The 15,731-nt window shown below is 44.5% G+C and overlaps 1 protein-coding gene across 1 annotated transcript in view; it reads left to right on the forward strand.

Annotated features, from left to right (window-relative positions):
* Nucleotides 1-15,731, forward strand: part of RPS28 (ribosomal protein S28) — a 45,016-nt gene that overhangs the window by 29,116 nt on the left and 169 nt on the right. The window contains exon 3 of the mRNA XM_044090686.1: nucleotides 10,451-10,576. Coding sequence (XP_043946621.1) covers nucleotides 10,451-10,573 — 123 coding nt within the window. The 3' untranslated portion in view covers nucleotides 10,574-10,576. The remainder of the gene's footprint in view (nucleotides 1-10,450; nucleotides 10,577-15,731) is intronic.

Consider the following 15,731-nt stretch of genomic DNA (forward strand, 5'->3'; position numbering starts at 1 on the left):
GCCAAGTGAGTCATACTTTTGCACATCTGTACTCTCGAGATGAGCAGACTTGTTAACCCAATTTAACGTAACTTAAAACTCTTCTCAGAAAGCCACCTCCATGGTAATACAGCAGTCCAAAAGTAGGTCTTTTGTGCTTATTTTCTGAGGGTATTGCTGATATCCTGGTTTGTTTTGCCTGCCAGTGCAACTTGCCTTGATTGTGACTTTCAAAGCTAAAATCTTGTTAGCTTGTGTACTTCAGGGATCTGATCAGAGAAACTTCACAGTGTGATCTACGAACCCCTAGCTTGTCCAGCTCTGAATAAAAATTCTCAAACCTTTACAACCCAAACAGAATCCTTCGGTCAGGAGATGAGAAACTTCTCACCAAACCCTGTAAAATATCTGGGCAAAGCCTGTACTCTTGCTATGTTGCAGAAGCATGGAACTCGCTTCCCCTGCAAGTGCTTCTAAACGAGTAGCATTCAAAACCTTCCTAGAACTGCACATGAACAACGCTTGGCAGTGCCCGTGCACTAATCCAGGCTAATCTCTTCTCTAGAGCTGGCTAATCCCGCCCTCCCTTCCTCCACACACACTCCTCTAACTGCCTCCTCTTCTAAAACTCTACCAAAAAAATAAAACTTGCAGTTTGTACTTGACTGATATCCCAAAGCTCACTGTTTTTCTCTAAATGTATTTCGCTGCTTAAAACGTTTGTACACTACAGTCTGTAGCTAGAGCTTTTCTCCCTGGTCCTCTGTATGAAAACAGGTTTTCTGACCCAGTCAGACCATCCCGGTGAACAATGCCAATGAGGCTACATATGAATTGGGTATCTTGAAAAACATGTGCGACTGCATTTCAGTTCATGCTCTGCCTGTGAAGGCAGAGCCCGGTTTTTACACATCAAAAGGAACCCTGCTTTTGTATGTGCTCAGTGCCCACAAAGTCTAGGCTGTGAATAAGATTTGTTTCAGGAAGAGAGGGTTCAGAAGTCTTTTTGAATCCAAGATTTTTTACATTTGTTTACTGGGAAGGTCTGTTGTATATTTGTTGGTGCTGCCTTTGTGTTGTCTGCATGTCCCACCACAGCACTTCATAGGTTGGTACTAGGCTACAGTCTTAGGACCTATACAAGCCTAGCCATAACAATTCCCTGGCTATTTCTTCCCCGAATATTTACTTCCCTGGTCCCCTGTCTAGTAGGGTGACTGACGTGATCCCGGGGTGAATTTCCGGTCTCCCATCCAATCGTCAAGGTTCCCTTTGAAGAGGGCCAAAGAGGCACTCTGCTTGCCATGTATGAGTAGTCTATTCTAGAGTATGGAAGTCACTGGATCAGGAACCTATCCCTCCAGCATGTTTTGTTCATTGTGATGACCACATTTAGATCCCTGGAGCATGTGGCTCTGAGGTATTGGGATTTCTTTAAGTGGAGCATGTCCAGCTCTGGGTTTGTATGTTAAGCAGATATTGACTCAGAGTAGGCGATATGCGACAGAGTATAGCTGGAATTTTTTTAGATGGTCTGCATAGGTTAGATGGTCAGCATAGGTAATCTGCTTTAGGCTTGTGATTCTTTTAGTGAGGTATTTCTGTGGCCTTTCCAGTTGTTGCAGATGTCTTGAGGTACATACAAAATGGGGTGTTGTACTCTGATTGGTCTAATGAGGGATGAGTACAATGGGACAGTGACCTCCTCTTTTTCTGGATGAAAAGCCCTTGGTGATGGTGTGCCACATAGCCACAACAGTCAGGAAATCCTATGTGGTTATCGAAGGTGAGACCACTGTCCACCTGTGTCCCTAAGTCCCTTGTCACACCTTTTGGTGTTTAGTCTACTGCCACTTGTGTGGTAATTCATGGGTGCATGTTTTTTCCCAACTTGGATAACTACATTTCTTGGCATTGAGCTTGAGTCCATGGCTCTGGCACCAAAAATCTGTTTCTATAAGGCCCTTTTGTAGAATATCCACATCATTTGGGGATTCAATAATGGCTCCCAGTTTGTAGTCATCTGCGAACTTTGTTAGCCAGAGTCCCTTAGTGCTGGCATCTATTTCAGAGAAGTAGATGCCAAGCAAGAGCAGTCTCAGGACTGAACCCTGAGGTACTCTACTTGTCTGGAGCTGGATTTTGAGTTTGCTACTTTTACAGTGTGGGTTCCGTCAGTAAGCCAGTTGGCAGCCCATCGAGTGACGTAGGTTAGTAAGTTTTATCCGATTCCAGAGTGGGGGGATGGTGTAGAAGGGCTTGCCAGGGTCCAGATAGGCTGTGTGGACCGCCTTGCCCTCGTCCATGGCTCTGGAGACTGATTCGAAGAAGTCAATCAGGTTGAGGAGACAAGATCATAGTTTCATAGGTAGGTACTAGGCTATTGGCCCTGGGGCCTGTACAAGCCCAGCCAAAAAGGTACCCTGGCTTTTGCCACCCAAGAAAACTATTTTCGTGTGCCACTGTTGAGCAGAGCCACAGAGGTGATCCCTGGGGTGAATTTCCTATTTCCCATCCAATCATCAAGATTTTTCTTGAGTGCTAATGAGGAGCTTTGTTTGATATAAATAGGTAGTTTATTCCAGAGTATGGGAAGTCTCTGGGACAGGAATCTATCCCTCCGGCATGTTCTGTTTATTGTGGTGACAAGGTTTAGGTCCCTAGAGCGTGTAGCTCTGAGGGATTGGGATTTCTTTAAGTGGAGCATGTCCAACAGCTCTGGGTTTGACATAGCTTTGTATGTTTGGCGGAGATCACCTCTGAGTAGGCGATATGTGATGGAGTAAAGCTGGAGTTATTTGAGACTGTCTGCGTAGGGCATATGTTTGAGGCCGGTAATCCTCTTTGTGAGGTATTTCTGCGGCCTTTCCAGTTGTAGATGTCTTGTGAGGTACATACCAAAAGGGGTGTTGTACTCTGTAATTGTAATGGGGCTAATGAGTGATGAGTAGAGGGGAACAATGACCTTCTTTTTTTCTTTTTCTGGATGAAAGAACTTTTGTGATGTGTGCCACGTAGAAGGATTTCCTGACTACTGTGGCAATGTGATTATCAAAGTTGAGACTACTATCCACCTGTGTCCCAAGGTCTCATCACACTTTCGGTGTTTTATACTACCGCCTGTGTTGTAGTTCATGGGTACAGAGTTTTTACCAAAGGGGATGACTGTGCACTTTTTAGCATTGAGCTTGAGGCCATGGCTTTGACACCAGGCATCTGTCTCAGTGAGGCCCTTTTGTAGGATGTCCACATCGTTAGGAGTTTCGATTATGGCTCCTAATTTGCAGTAATCTGCAAACTTCATTAGCCAAAGACCTTCTGTGTTAGCCTGTACTTCAGAGAAGTAGATACCAAACAGGAGAGGACCCAGGACTGAACCCTGTGGTACTTTCCTTTTTCACTGGTCTGAAGTCTGATTTGGAGTCTGCTACTTTCACAGTGTGGGTTCTGTCAGTGAGCCAGTTGGCAGCCCATCTTGTGACATAGGGATTTATACCTAGTTTTGGCAACCCGTTTTGTGACACAGGGATGTATACCTTGTTTCGTGGGTTAATCCTAGAATTCCAGAGTGGGGGATGGTGTCGAAAGCCTTGGCAAGATCTAGATAGGCTGTGTGAACCACCTTACCCTTGTCTACGGCTTTGGTGACTGCTTCAAAGAAGTCTATCAGATTTAGGAGACATGATCTGCATTTTGCAAACCCGAACTGGGTGGGATCCAGAGTTTGGAGGTTACCAATGTCTTTGTTTATAAGTTCCATGATGATGCGTTCCATGGCCTTGCAGACCAGGCTTGTCCGGCTAATGGGGCAGTAGTTCCCGGGGTCTGTGGTGGCTCCCCCCTTGTGGAGTGGGATAACCGTTGCTGTGTGCCATTCAGCAGGCACAAAACTTGGTGAGGTTATGATTGAACATGGTACTTAGGTGGGGTGCCAGTTCGTTGTGGGATGTTGTCTGGTCCCATGGATGCTGTGTTCTTGGCTTTGGAGAGTGTGTTTTTTACCTGTGCAGCCGTGATTACAGGGACTTTGCATTCTTCAGGTATAGAGATGGGCTCTTTAGGGGGTGATTGGGGGGTGAAGTTAGCACTGAACCTATCTGCCAGGATGTTGGCAATATCAGTTGGGTCTGAAAAATTTTGTGCCATTGTGTTGCAACTCAGAGCAGGTCTGAGTGTTGCCATTGAGATTCTTGACATAGCTATAGAATGCTTTGTGGTTGTCTTTAGAATCAGTGGCGATTTTGGTTTCGTAACTAGCTTTGGAGGATTTTATCAGGGATCGCAGCTTCTTACTGAGGTTGACCAGGGAGCTCCTCCACTCGTGGGATTTTACATTCTCTTGCAAGAGTTTCTTTGGTTTATGGCAGGGGACCACCAGATTGGCTTCCTTTTTTTGCAGGATAGCGTCTTGGTTCTGTTTGGAATAGCATGATCCATGCACTCATGTAAGTGCTTATAAAGTGCAATTGTGTAGGATTCAATAGTCGTAACTGTATTGTCCATCTGCATGGGTGTCATGAAGTTCACCACTTCTGTCTTGAGCATGAAGTTGGCTTTGGAGAAATTTACCATGGTTTCCTTAATGGGGGGTGGAGGCAGGATGTGGATATCTAGGGTAATTAGCTTATGGTCTGATCGGACCAATGAAGCGTTGACTTCAGGTGTGGAACACCGTTCACTCATATTGGTAATGACTAGATCTAGGATATTGTTGCCCCTGGTGGGGGTGTGGATAAGTTAATCCAGGGCATTGGAGTTTATGAATTCCAGAAAGCGTTGAGCGAAGGAGTTAGTACATGAGTAGTTTTCCCAGTTAATGGTGGGGTAGTTGAAATCTCCCATTATTAGGGTGTTTGGTTGAACCCTAGTATTTTCCAGTACATCAAGAAAAGAGGAGTAGGAATCCTGGGGCATGGTGGGCGATCTGTAGCAAGCTACAATTTGGATTGCAGTTTTGCCCAGAGTTAGTTGCACTTGGATAACCTCGGCTGCATTATGCTGAGCAACTAGCCTGGAGTTGTGGATATCCTGTAATGAATATGGACACACCTCTGCCTTTGGTGTTCCGGTCCAGGTTACATGGCTGAAGTGTGGTATGAGTTATAGCCCGGTAGTGCAGGGGTGCTCCTCTGGAGCCTTGAACCAGGTCTCAGTCACTGCACAGATGTCTATGCTCTCCATTTTAAGGAGTGCCTCGAGTGAGTGCATTTTGAGATTTAGACTTCTAGCATTGAGTAGCATCACCCTCAGTTTTTGCTTGCCTGTTCCGGTGGTGAATTTGTCATTTGAACCTTGCCTAAAAAAGGCACTATAGGAAGCGGTAAGAACCTTAGCCAGTATCCGGAATCCCAGGTGTGACTGGTGCAGGCCATCTCTGGCAAAGCATTGTGGTCTGACGACCATGTCATCCCAGGCAGACATATGGATCCCTTTAGAATAGCACCAGAAGCTTAGCCAATTGTTGAAGTCAATCATTTTGTCCTTGTACTGTGGCATCATTCTGGGTGATGGCAGAATGCTACTCAGGGCTAGGGTCATACCTGCCTGGGCTACAAGATTGGAGAGCTCTTCCATGTAGTCCAGGGAAGTACGTCTCAGGTCGTTAACACCAACATGGACACTTGACAGTCATATTTGTACTTATTGTGGAGTGACTTGAGTGCATGGGTTATGTGGTGGATCCTGGCACCTGACAGACAGATGACAGTAACCTTCTTGTTTAGCCTGGTGAGTGGGACATCAGTGTGCCTGACTATAGAGTCGCCTATGACTAGTGTGTTGGGTACATTGTTTTGCCTTATTGGCTGTGGTTGAGTGGCACACTGAGTCTGCGGGCTGTGTGTCATTTGGGTTGTGTTGGGGGGTGGAGGTTGCTTGCATTTCTGCTTTGGAGGTCTCTGTTGCTTGAGCAGATTGTTATTGAGAGCCTCCGCGAATTGTGTTTCTGTGTGGATTTTGGTGGTGTAGGTTTAGTGAGACTATGTGGTGATTGTGGTGTGGTGCAAGTGTTTACCTACCTTCTCCTCTTGACTGTCAAGTTCAGTCATGATTCGAGAGAGCTTTACCTCCAGTTTGGCTAGATAAGTGCATCTCTCACAGATTGTAGTGTTGGGTGGTAGGAGGAGAGGGTTGTCTGTGTACATGAGGCAATTTCTACATTGCCCCAAGATGCCCAGATACATCAGATAGAAGAGAACACTGGGAGCTGACCCCTGGACATGCCTGAATAAAAAAACTATTTTCCTCTAGTGAGGAAAGCGAGTACAAGAGCTGTTTTTCTCTAAGCAAGTGATGAAAGCAAGTACCAAAACTGTTTTCCTCTACGTAATGAGGAAGGTTGAGTGCTGTAGTAATTAGTAGGTTTAGTGCTTACAAGTGCTGATTACGAATAAGCATATTCAAGTGCTAAAAGTAAGAATCTGTATCTGGACTAAACTAGTTACAGGAAAGGGGGGGAAACGAGTGCAAATGTGGGCTTTTAAATCAGAAAGTTGAGAGGTGGAAAAACTGCCCAAGCGTCCGATAACTACAATTTCTGGGCCAGAACCACTCCTTATGTTGTAGATAGGTTACCTAGTGCTTACCGCTCCCACTGATAAGCTAGAAGGCTTCCCCCTCCAACACAGAAAGGTGGGGGGGGGGGCGGACTCGGAAGCTTGTGTCTGTGTACAGAAAAGTAGCTAAAACAGCAGTCAAAACAGTTCAAATATAGTGCAGAGACAAAATAGCACTCGCAACAAGCTCCGTGCACACAAGAAAATAAATAATACCAAGTCCAAAAAGTCAAAGCTGTTGCACGGAGAAGCAGGAATCTGGAAAAGCAATGTCCGTATGTACTCAATGCGGCTACCTGCTATTGCACACCATCAACTGCTGTTTGTGACTTTTGTAGCTGCCGTTTGAATTTAAACAGCAGTTGATGGTGTGCCATAGCAGGCAGCCGCATTGAGTACATATGGACATTGCTTTTCCAGATTCCTGCTTCTCCGTGCAACAGCTTTGACTTTTTGGACTTAGTTCAAATACAGTGCAAGCTAGCACACTTGAGTATGTAGCAATGTTAGACCAAACAGTTTTAAAAAATGCGATTAAATTAAAAATGACTAAAAACAATGCAGAAAGAGTCTATTGGGTAGAATGAGGTAAAGAGATGGGACTGGGGGGGGGGGGCGTGTCCCATATCAAATCTACAGTGGGGGTGGGCAACTGCAAAAACCTCCAAATTTAAACACAGGAATAGGGAGAGGTGGGTATGGGAAAACCCAACACCTTCAGCAGAGATCTGAAAAACTATACAGTGAAGCAAAAATAACAGTGCACAACTCTGAAGTCAGCCAGCAATGATATAAAATTAGTCAACAATTAAGTGCCAGAAAAATCGGCCCTTTATGAAGCCAAACTGGGAGGAGTCCAGTGTTTGAAGGTTGCCAATGTCTTTGTTTTATAAGTTCCGTGGTAATGCGTTCCATGGCTTTGCAGATCAGGCTCGTCAGACTGATGGGACGTTAGTTCCCGGGATCCAAGGTGAACCCCCCCACCCCTTTGGAGTGGGATAACTGTAGCTGTGTGTCACTCATTGGGCATGAAGCCTGAGGTGAGGCTATGATTAAACATGACACTTAGGTGAGGTGTAGTTCATGTAGTACACAGCCCAGTATGTCGTCTGGTCCCATGGATGGTGTATTCTTAGCTTTGGAGAGTGCATTTTTTATCTGTGTGGCCGTGATTACCTGAATTTGGCAATCTTTTGATATTGAGATGGGCCCTTTAGGGGGTGAGAGGGGATGAAGTTGGCATTGAATCGATCTGCCAGGATATTGGCAATATCCTTGGGATCAGTATATTTAATGCCATTCTGTTGTATCTCTGAGCATTGCCATTTAGTTTCTTGACAGAACTATAGAATGCCTTGTGGTTGTTCTTGGAATATTTTGCAATTTTATTTTCATAACTAGCTTTGGAGGTTTTTGAGGGATCTCCCTTTCTTACTGAGGCTGGTAAGGGAGTATTTTGCATCCTGGGTTTTCCTCTTTTTTATTTTTTTTGCAACAGTTTCTTCCTTCTGCTGTATAGTTTGTTTATGGAAGGGGACCACTGAATTTGCTTCCTTCTTTTGGAGGAGAGCGTCTTGGTTCTATTTGGAATAACACGATTCATGCACGAGTGGATTTGCTCGTATAGTGCTGTAGTGTAGGATTCAGCAGTCAAACTTTCATTTCTCGTCTGCATGGGTGTTATGAAGTTTGCCACTTCTGACTTGAGTAGCATGAAGTTAGCTTTGGAGAAGTTTTTTATGGAGTTTTCCCTACTGAGGGGTAGGATGTGGACGTCTAGGGTGATTAGCTTATGGTCAGACCTGACCAACGAGGGGGTAACAACTGGTGTGGAGTATCGATCTTCCATGTTGGTAATGACCAGGTCTAGGATATTTGAGCCCCTGGTGGAGCTATATGGATTAGTTGATCCAGGGCGTTGTAATTTATGAATTCCAAGAACAGTTGGGCAAAGGTGTTGGTACCAGAGTCGTTTTCCTGATTAATGGCAGGGTAGTTGAAATCGCCCATGATTAGGGTGTTTGGTTGTTTTTTTTTTTTTATATTTTCCAGTATGTTTAGAAAGGTGTAGTGAGAATCGTGGGACATGGTGGGGTGATCAGTAGCAAGCTACAGTTTGGATTGCAGTCTTGCCTAGTGTTAGTTGCACCTGTAGAATTTCAGATGCATTGTGTTGGGCAACTAGCCTGGAAGTTTGATTGTCCTTGGTGAATATGGACATTCCTCTGCCTTTAGTGTGTCGGTCTTGGTTTGGTGGCTGAAAAGTGTGGTAATAGTTATAGCCTGTTATTGCAGGGGTGCTATCTGAAGCCTTGAACCAGGTCTCAGTTACTGCACAGATGTCTGTTCTCCATTTTTAGGAGTGCTGCGAGTACATTTTGAGGTTTAGGCTTCTAGCATTGAGTAGCATTACCTTCAGATTAGATTTTGCATCCTTATCCGTTATGGTGGCGGTTTTGACCTTTGAGCCTTGCCTAAAAAGAGGCACTATAGGGGTGGCAAGAGCCTTGGCCAGTAACCTGAATCCTAGGGGCGACAGGTGCAGACCATCTCTGGCAAGGCAAAGTTTGTCGATCATGTCGTCCCAGGCAGACATACTGGATCCCCTTTGACACCATAAACTTAGCCAATTGAAGTCAATCATTTTGTCCTTTTTTACTGTGGTATCATTCTCTGCAAGGGCACAATGCTACTCAGGGCTAGGGTCATACCTGCCTGGACCACATGATCTGAGAGCTCTTGCATGTCTCCATGTAGTCCGGGGAGGTACGTCTCAAGTCATTCACTCCAGCATGGACAATGACAGTCATATTTGTACTTGTTGTGGAGTGACTTTGAGTGCATGCGTGATGTGATGGATCCTGGCACCAGACGGGCAGCTAACTGTAACTTTCTCCTTGTTCAACTTGGTGAGTGGGACATCAGTGTGCCTGACGTCACCCATTACTAAAGTGTTGAGTACGTTGTCTTGCCTTAGAGGCTGTTGTTGGGGTGGCACACTGGTGGTGTGAGCTGTGTGACACTTTGGTTGTGATTGGCGTTTGTTTGCATTTCAGCTTCGGAGGTGTTCGTTGCTTGGGCAGGTTAATGTTAAGGGCCTCTGCATAAGTGGGTTTGGTGTTACTATGTGTGGATGTTGGTGGCGTGAGTTTTGAAGGGCTGTGTGTTGCTTGAGGTGTAACCTTCTCTTGACTAACACAATCTTGGGTGGAGAGAGCTTTGCTTCCAGTTAGGCTATGTAAGTGCATCTCTCACAGGTTGTATAGTGTTGGGTGGCAGGAGGAGAGGGGTGGTCTGTGTACACGAGGCAATTGCTGCATTGCTCCAGTATGCAGAGATTCACCAGGTGGACAGGAGAAATTACTGGAAACTGACACTTGGACATGCCTGGTTCGATCTTTCTTTTGTAAAGTAAGAGCTGTTTTCCCTTACCTTGGCAAGGTACTTTGCAATTATAGGCTGTTTAGTGCCTACAATTAATTTCTCCATAACAAGGAGAGTTGAGTGCTTGTATTAGTTTAAGGCTTCCTAGTCCTTTCCAGCAGATTTTAGAGCAAGTGCTAGTCACAGGGATTCAGATTTTAGTGCTACTACTGAGAAACCAGCTAGTTCTAAGGGAAAGTTGGTTCTCCAGTTTGGGTATTTTAACTTGTTTCTACTGAATTTATGCCTGTTATGCATTTGTAGCATAGGTGGTAATGCCTTCTGGAGTTAGAAGCACATTTTCTCAGTTGACCATTAGATCTGGCATTTAGTGCTACATTCTGTATGCCAGCGTTTCCCAGTGGATGCTAAATACTTCTCAATTCAGTGTTGCATTCTGGTTGCAAAGACTTGAATATTTAAGTATTGAAAAACTAAGTACTGAGTTATGAACATGTTTTTCATTCAGTTTCAAATAACCACTTTTTTCCAAGGTTCGTGTTGAGTTCATGGATGACAGCAACCGGTCTATCATTCGTAATGTCAAGGGGCCTGTTCGAGAAGGTGATGTACTTACCTTGCTAGAATCTGAAAGAGAAGCAAGGAGATTACGTTAATGGGTGAGCCCCTTTTCTACTATGTTTAACTGTTTTAGTAAAAATATAAAAAGAATTTAGCTGACCTAATTAATCTGTACTTTTCATGTATTCAGCATTTCCGTGGCAGAACAGTGAATTGTATCTACTGATAACTAAAATGGCTTTGTGCATAGTGTTCACAAGGAGTTTACCATCAGATATAGCGTGACATTCCACATTTTTTTTTTTTTTTTTTCCTCCTGCCTTTTTCTTGTAATCTGTGGATATTACCCCGGGAGCATTTAGTGCCTTTTTTGCTCACAGGTTTGAAAATCCACCCCCCAGTCCAAATCTCACTTTCAGAAAGGAATTTATGATCATATGGCATAAGCGAACAGCAACATTTCATAGCGTACTAGTGCAATCAGTTTTATGTTCAGGTCTATAAAGTTACAAACTGCAAAACATGAATTTTTTTTCTAAAGCAGTAGTTGGAGGGAGGGGGGGCACTTTACAAACAGTTGTGTAAACTGGTAAATGCCATTTTTGACTACTGAGGTGTTGCATTTAATCTGTGTAAATACCATTACAATGTCAAAAACTACAGGCAACAGTTTGCCATTTAAAAACACTGTTGCTGATGGAACAGAGGTGACCACGTTTAAGGGGGGTGGCCCTGAAGTTTTAAAGAGCGCATCTTTTGTCTGGTCTGTGCGGTATGCCAATTCAAGTAACTCTGCTTTCGAAATCTTTCTTAAAAAAGTTGGTGAGATATTGCACTGCTACTGTAATTAAATGGAGGGAAAAGTACATTTGTTTTTGTAAGGTCTTGGTGTGTTTACCTGCATAGTATTGAACTGTATTTCTTCAGTAAATGGATAACATGCTAAATTGAGCAGGCCACTTTCTGTTATCGTGCCATAGTAATCCCCCCCCCTTGTCAACCAGGCCTTGCCTAGTGGCCCCTAATAAGTCTGTGTTCTTGGAAGCATGATCCAGCCACTCACCATGGTTCTTGGGCAAGAGCACTGCAACCAATTCCGAAGGTTCCAGTCAGAGCATAGTTCTTCAGTAGAGTCAAGGGTTGGAATGTAGGTCAGACTGATAGATATGGTCTCCCGTTTCCTCCACTTGGAGCCCTAACCCCACAGTGGCTCACTAGAAACTCCAGTAGTGCTCCCCAGTGATGCAACATGAGTGCCCCTGGGCACTTCATGCTGTAGGCAGCTTAAGATCTGTAGGTGCTACACAATGCTTTATCTGGGGGGAAAGCCAGAACAAACTACTCCCCCCACGTGCATGCTGATGTAACCTGAGAAGTACACCTTTGGGGATTTCATAGTCTGTTTTAATTTTGGATATCTGGGTGGCATTCAAACCAAGCAGCGATGAAAAGGCATAAGTGCTTTTGCCAACAGTTTCTGCCGATGACTGATTTTCATTTGTGTACTGTCTTTGCTAATACCACATTTCTAGCCTTGCAGTTTGTCTGAACTAAGTCAGGTGTTGAACAAGGTCCCACCCTATCTTGTCAACCATGATGCAGACATTGGTATTGTCTGAACCTGAAGCTAGTGAGGCAGGTATCCTTACTAAAAAGTGAAAGGAGGAAGTGAAAAATGGGACTCTGTAATCTTGCAGCAGTAAGGACCATTATCAGAGACTCTTACGGGGGGTATTCAGTTGTCCTTCAGTTCTGGTGTATGTTACAGCTTTTATCTGCAAAGCACATTCAGAGAGACTCCTTTCCCAGCACATCCCACTGGACCAAGACGTCTCGGGCACCTCCAGGTATGGCAAGTCTGTAAAAATTGTCAAAACCCCATATGCTGACCCTTATTTTCCCACAGGGATAAATTGGGTGAAATGTGGGTAAAACTGGCTAGGTTTGTAAGGGCTCTTATGATGTTGGCCTAGTTATCTTCCATGAAAACCACTTAAACAAGAGAGCAGTGTTCTCACAGTAAAGCATGTGAGCCCTAGCTCCTGATGCTCTTTGCACATTGTCAAAATAAAGGGCCTTTCTGAGGTGCACCTCTTTCAGACCTAACCAGACCAGTCCTCACCATCCCTATTGCAAAGACCAGGCCCACCAAAAGTCTGTTAGGAGCCAGACTTCCCAAAAGGCCATGTGCGAGTGGTCCCTGAGAGAGTTCTTTCCATTCCCCTGTTGCTGGGAAGGGAGAAACTTGTTCTAAAGATCTCAAATGACAAGCCACAGTGCAGCTGAGAAACCTAGTCCTTTGGAGAGACTTGACAGCACTTCATTATCATGAATACTAGACTTCTGCTCACAGAGAAGCACTTTAGAACTTCTGGGTGTGAGGTCTTGGAAACCAGAGATTTATGTAGTGAAGGAGTATCTCCTTGAATGTTACTGCATGGAGCTTGACTTGTCCATGTCACCGTTAGAGGCATGAGTATTACAGGACCCTTACAGATCCATTTGTAAATCCGTTGTAATTCCTGATACTGTCACTGGAGTCTGTAGATGTTTTTCCATAATACCTTTCCTAGTGATTGGGATAGCAAATTGCTAGATATGGGAGGAAGGTGCATGCTTCTGTTCTGCTTTTTAGGGCACTGAATTGCCAAGACCATACTTTCAAATATCAGAAGAATGTCTTTGGGGAACTCTAAGTTGTAAAGGGGGACTGTAGGACTAAGGTAGCAAGACCCTCCTGAGTTGAATTCAAGCACCTCTTCATGTGGGTAAATGTGCTTTGAAGTTTGCCTGTTGCTAACAGAATGTCTGACCCCAGTGATAGCCCTCAGCAAATACATTGGGCATCCAGAATTTAGCATAACTGCCTTATCTATGTTGAAGCTGTCTAGACAGAGGGCATTGGTGCATCCTTAATGCTGGAGCAACCCAGGGATAACCCTTAACATACAAAATCATATGTCCTTCCCAGCAAAGTCTGTCTTGGGGTCCTTCTGGATTCTGTCCTTTGCAGACACTCTCCTATTAGAGAAGGTGAAGTCGTACTGCTCCAGACCAGGGTGCCTACGCCAAAATGGAATGATATGCAGAACTGGCATACCCTACGGGTGGGTAGCATCTACCTACCATCTTGATGCTTCCCATGTTTGAGTAACAGCCATCAGCTGAACCCTTTAGAAGTGACCATGTTAGTGGCGCCCTATGCCAAGAGGGAGCAAAATTAATGGGTGGCACAAATTGGGTGAAACTCTGCCAGTCAGATTCTAACTAGGCCTGGGTCAAACACCTTAAATGTCACGTGTCCTCTACTTTCGAGAGTACACGGTACATGTACACCTTCAGCAGGTGCTGGCAGTTTAATGCTGCAAAAGCATTCCCGTTCATATTGGTGTAGGGAATGTTGAAGTTAATCTTGACAAGACAGTAATGCTGCATAGGTTGTCAGAAGGTGCTCCTTACCTATGCAGCCTGGCTGTGCATGTCTGGGCACATACACTTGTGTGTATTATGTGCCTGTGAGCAACCTGCATTTCCAGTTGGGAGTGGCGATTTTAAGCAAGATTGTTATGCAGATAAACCTCTCGTCTACTCTAAGCAATAAGCAGTTAAAATTGTTCCATAATTCATCAGGAGTGGTTTGGCTATGGATGCCTTTCCCTGGAAGTCTGCTTTTGTTCGCCTTCCAGTTCCATGGCTTCCAATGGTTATTCAGAAAATCTTGAAGAGGTAGAAATGAGCCCAACTGCTCCTTTTTGCTCACAACACTGGTTCTCATCCCTTGTGTGCTACCAAATCTTGCAAGGTTCCTGATATTGTGAGGGGTTCATAACCCAGACCTGTGACTTTGGAAGATGCTGCTCATTCCTTTTGAGCCCCCTTTTGTTGTAGGGAAATGTTGGAAGGCTAGAAGACAGTATAAGGAATATGGTATCTAGCGGACTTCTGTTGCTACCAGTACGAGGTACCTGTGCCCTGAACCAGGTAACTGTACTTGTGGTTCAGTATGTGTTAGCATTTCTGTGCAAGCCTAGTTTACACTTGTCTATCTGTTTTTGCCAGTTTGCTTTCTAGAATCTTCTCCAGCATCCAGAGTATCCTATATCTTGGACCCACCTCTGTGGGTAGCGCTGCCCAGCAAGAGATCTTTGAAAAACTGGCCCTACTAACTTTTTCGAGCAAACAGCTACAGCTTTTCTGGAGTACTACATTTCTGATGACTTCATTCAGGAGTGTGAACTCGGCCTTTAGTGTGGAAATCTTTTCTTGCCTTTCACACTGATAGTTACCTCTGTGCCCTAAACCCCTCCTTGTCATAACACACTGCTGTGAATTAGGCTCTCTAGCTTTACCTGTCTGGTCTATAAACTCTCTGAATGAAAGATCATGCATTTCCTAGACAGCTTGGATGTTTGGACTGGACTGATGGGCTTTTGGATGTCAGATCAACTTTTGGTGGCTTTTCATGAAAATAAAGGGATTACAAAGTCAAAGAATAAAGTTGTTACCCTATTTTCTGCTATAAAATCCATCATCTACATTGAACAATTAGATCATGTCCGGCAGTGGCTGTTGCTTTTCTAATCTGGGTTAGTGTGTTGTGTACCAGAGTTGCTCACCACCTCCTCTCTATATTCTTCAGACATATGATGATAGACTTGGAGCAAGGGTTGCTTTGCCTATTTGAAAGAGATACTGTCTTGCTGTGTAGCTCCTCCTTTTTTTTGTGATTTGTGCAAGTGTGGTGAGTCTGGCAGTGGTGCACACAAAATAAATTGATTTTATTACCAGCTTGCCGTAATAGATGTTTAGGATGATCACTTAACTGGCTGCCCATCCCCTTCAGCTTCTGAAGGCTGGGTAAGTAGCACATTCCCAGAGTACGACTTGAAGTTTTATCTTTGGTTTCTCAGACTACTTTTGTTCAGGGCCCTTAGGAAAGGTTGAAATCTTGGTCCTTAACCAGGTCTTTTTAATTTTGATGGCATAAGAGCTTGTATTACAACAGTGTAGGTTTCTGGTCCAGGGGAGGGGGGAATAAGAACATGGGCAGGCAAATATTGCCTCTTTGCCACTTGCATGAGGATGATGGAGGGGTGCTGGGTTCAAAGTGGCTGGATGTTGGGAATGTGCCAGCTGCTCAGTCTGCTAATGGTACTGCAGTCACTAGCTCTACTGCCATGCTCCCCAAGGAAATGTACAGGTAAACAAAGCTTTACAGTTCTTTCATTTGTGGCCAAGTTTAGCAAATTTGTC

Source organism: Protopterus annectens, chromosome 13.part0 (genome assembly GCF_019279795.1).
Source record: "Protopterus annectens isolate FY-2018-M chromosome 13.part0, PAN1.0, whole genome shotgun sequence".
NCBI lineage: Eukaryota > Metazoa > Chordata > Ceratodontiformes > Protopteridae > Protopterus > Protopterus annectens.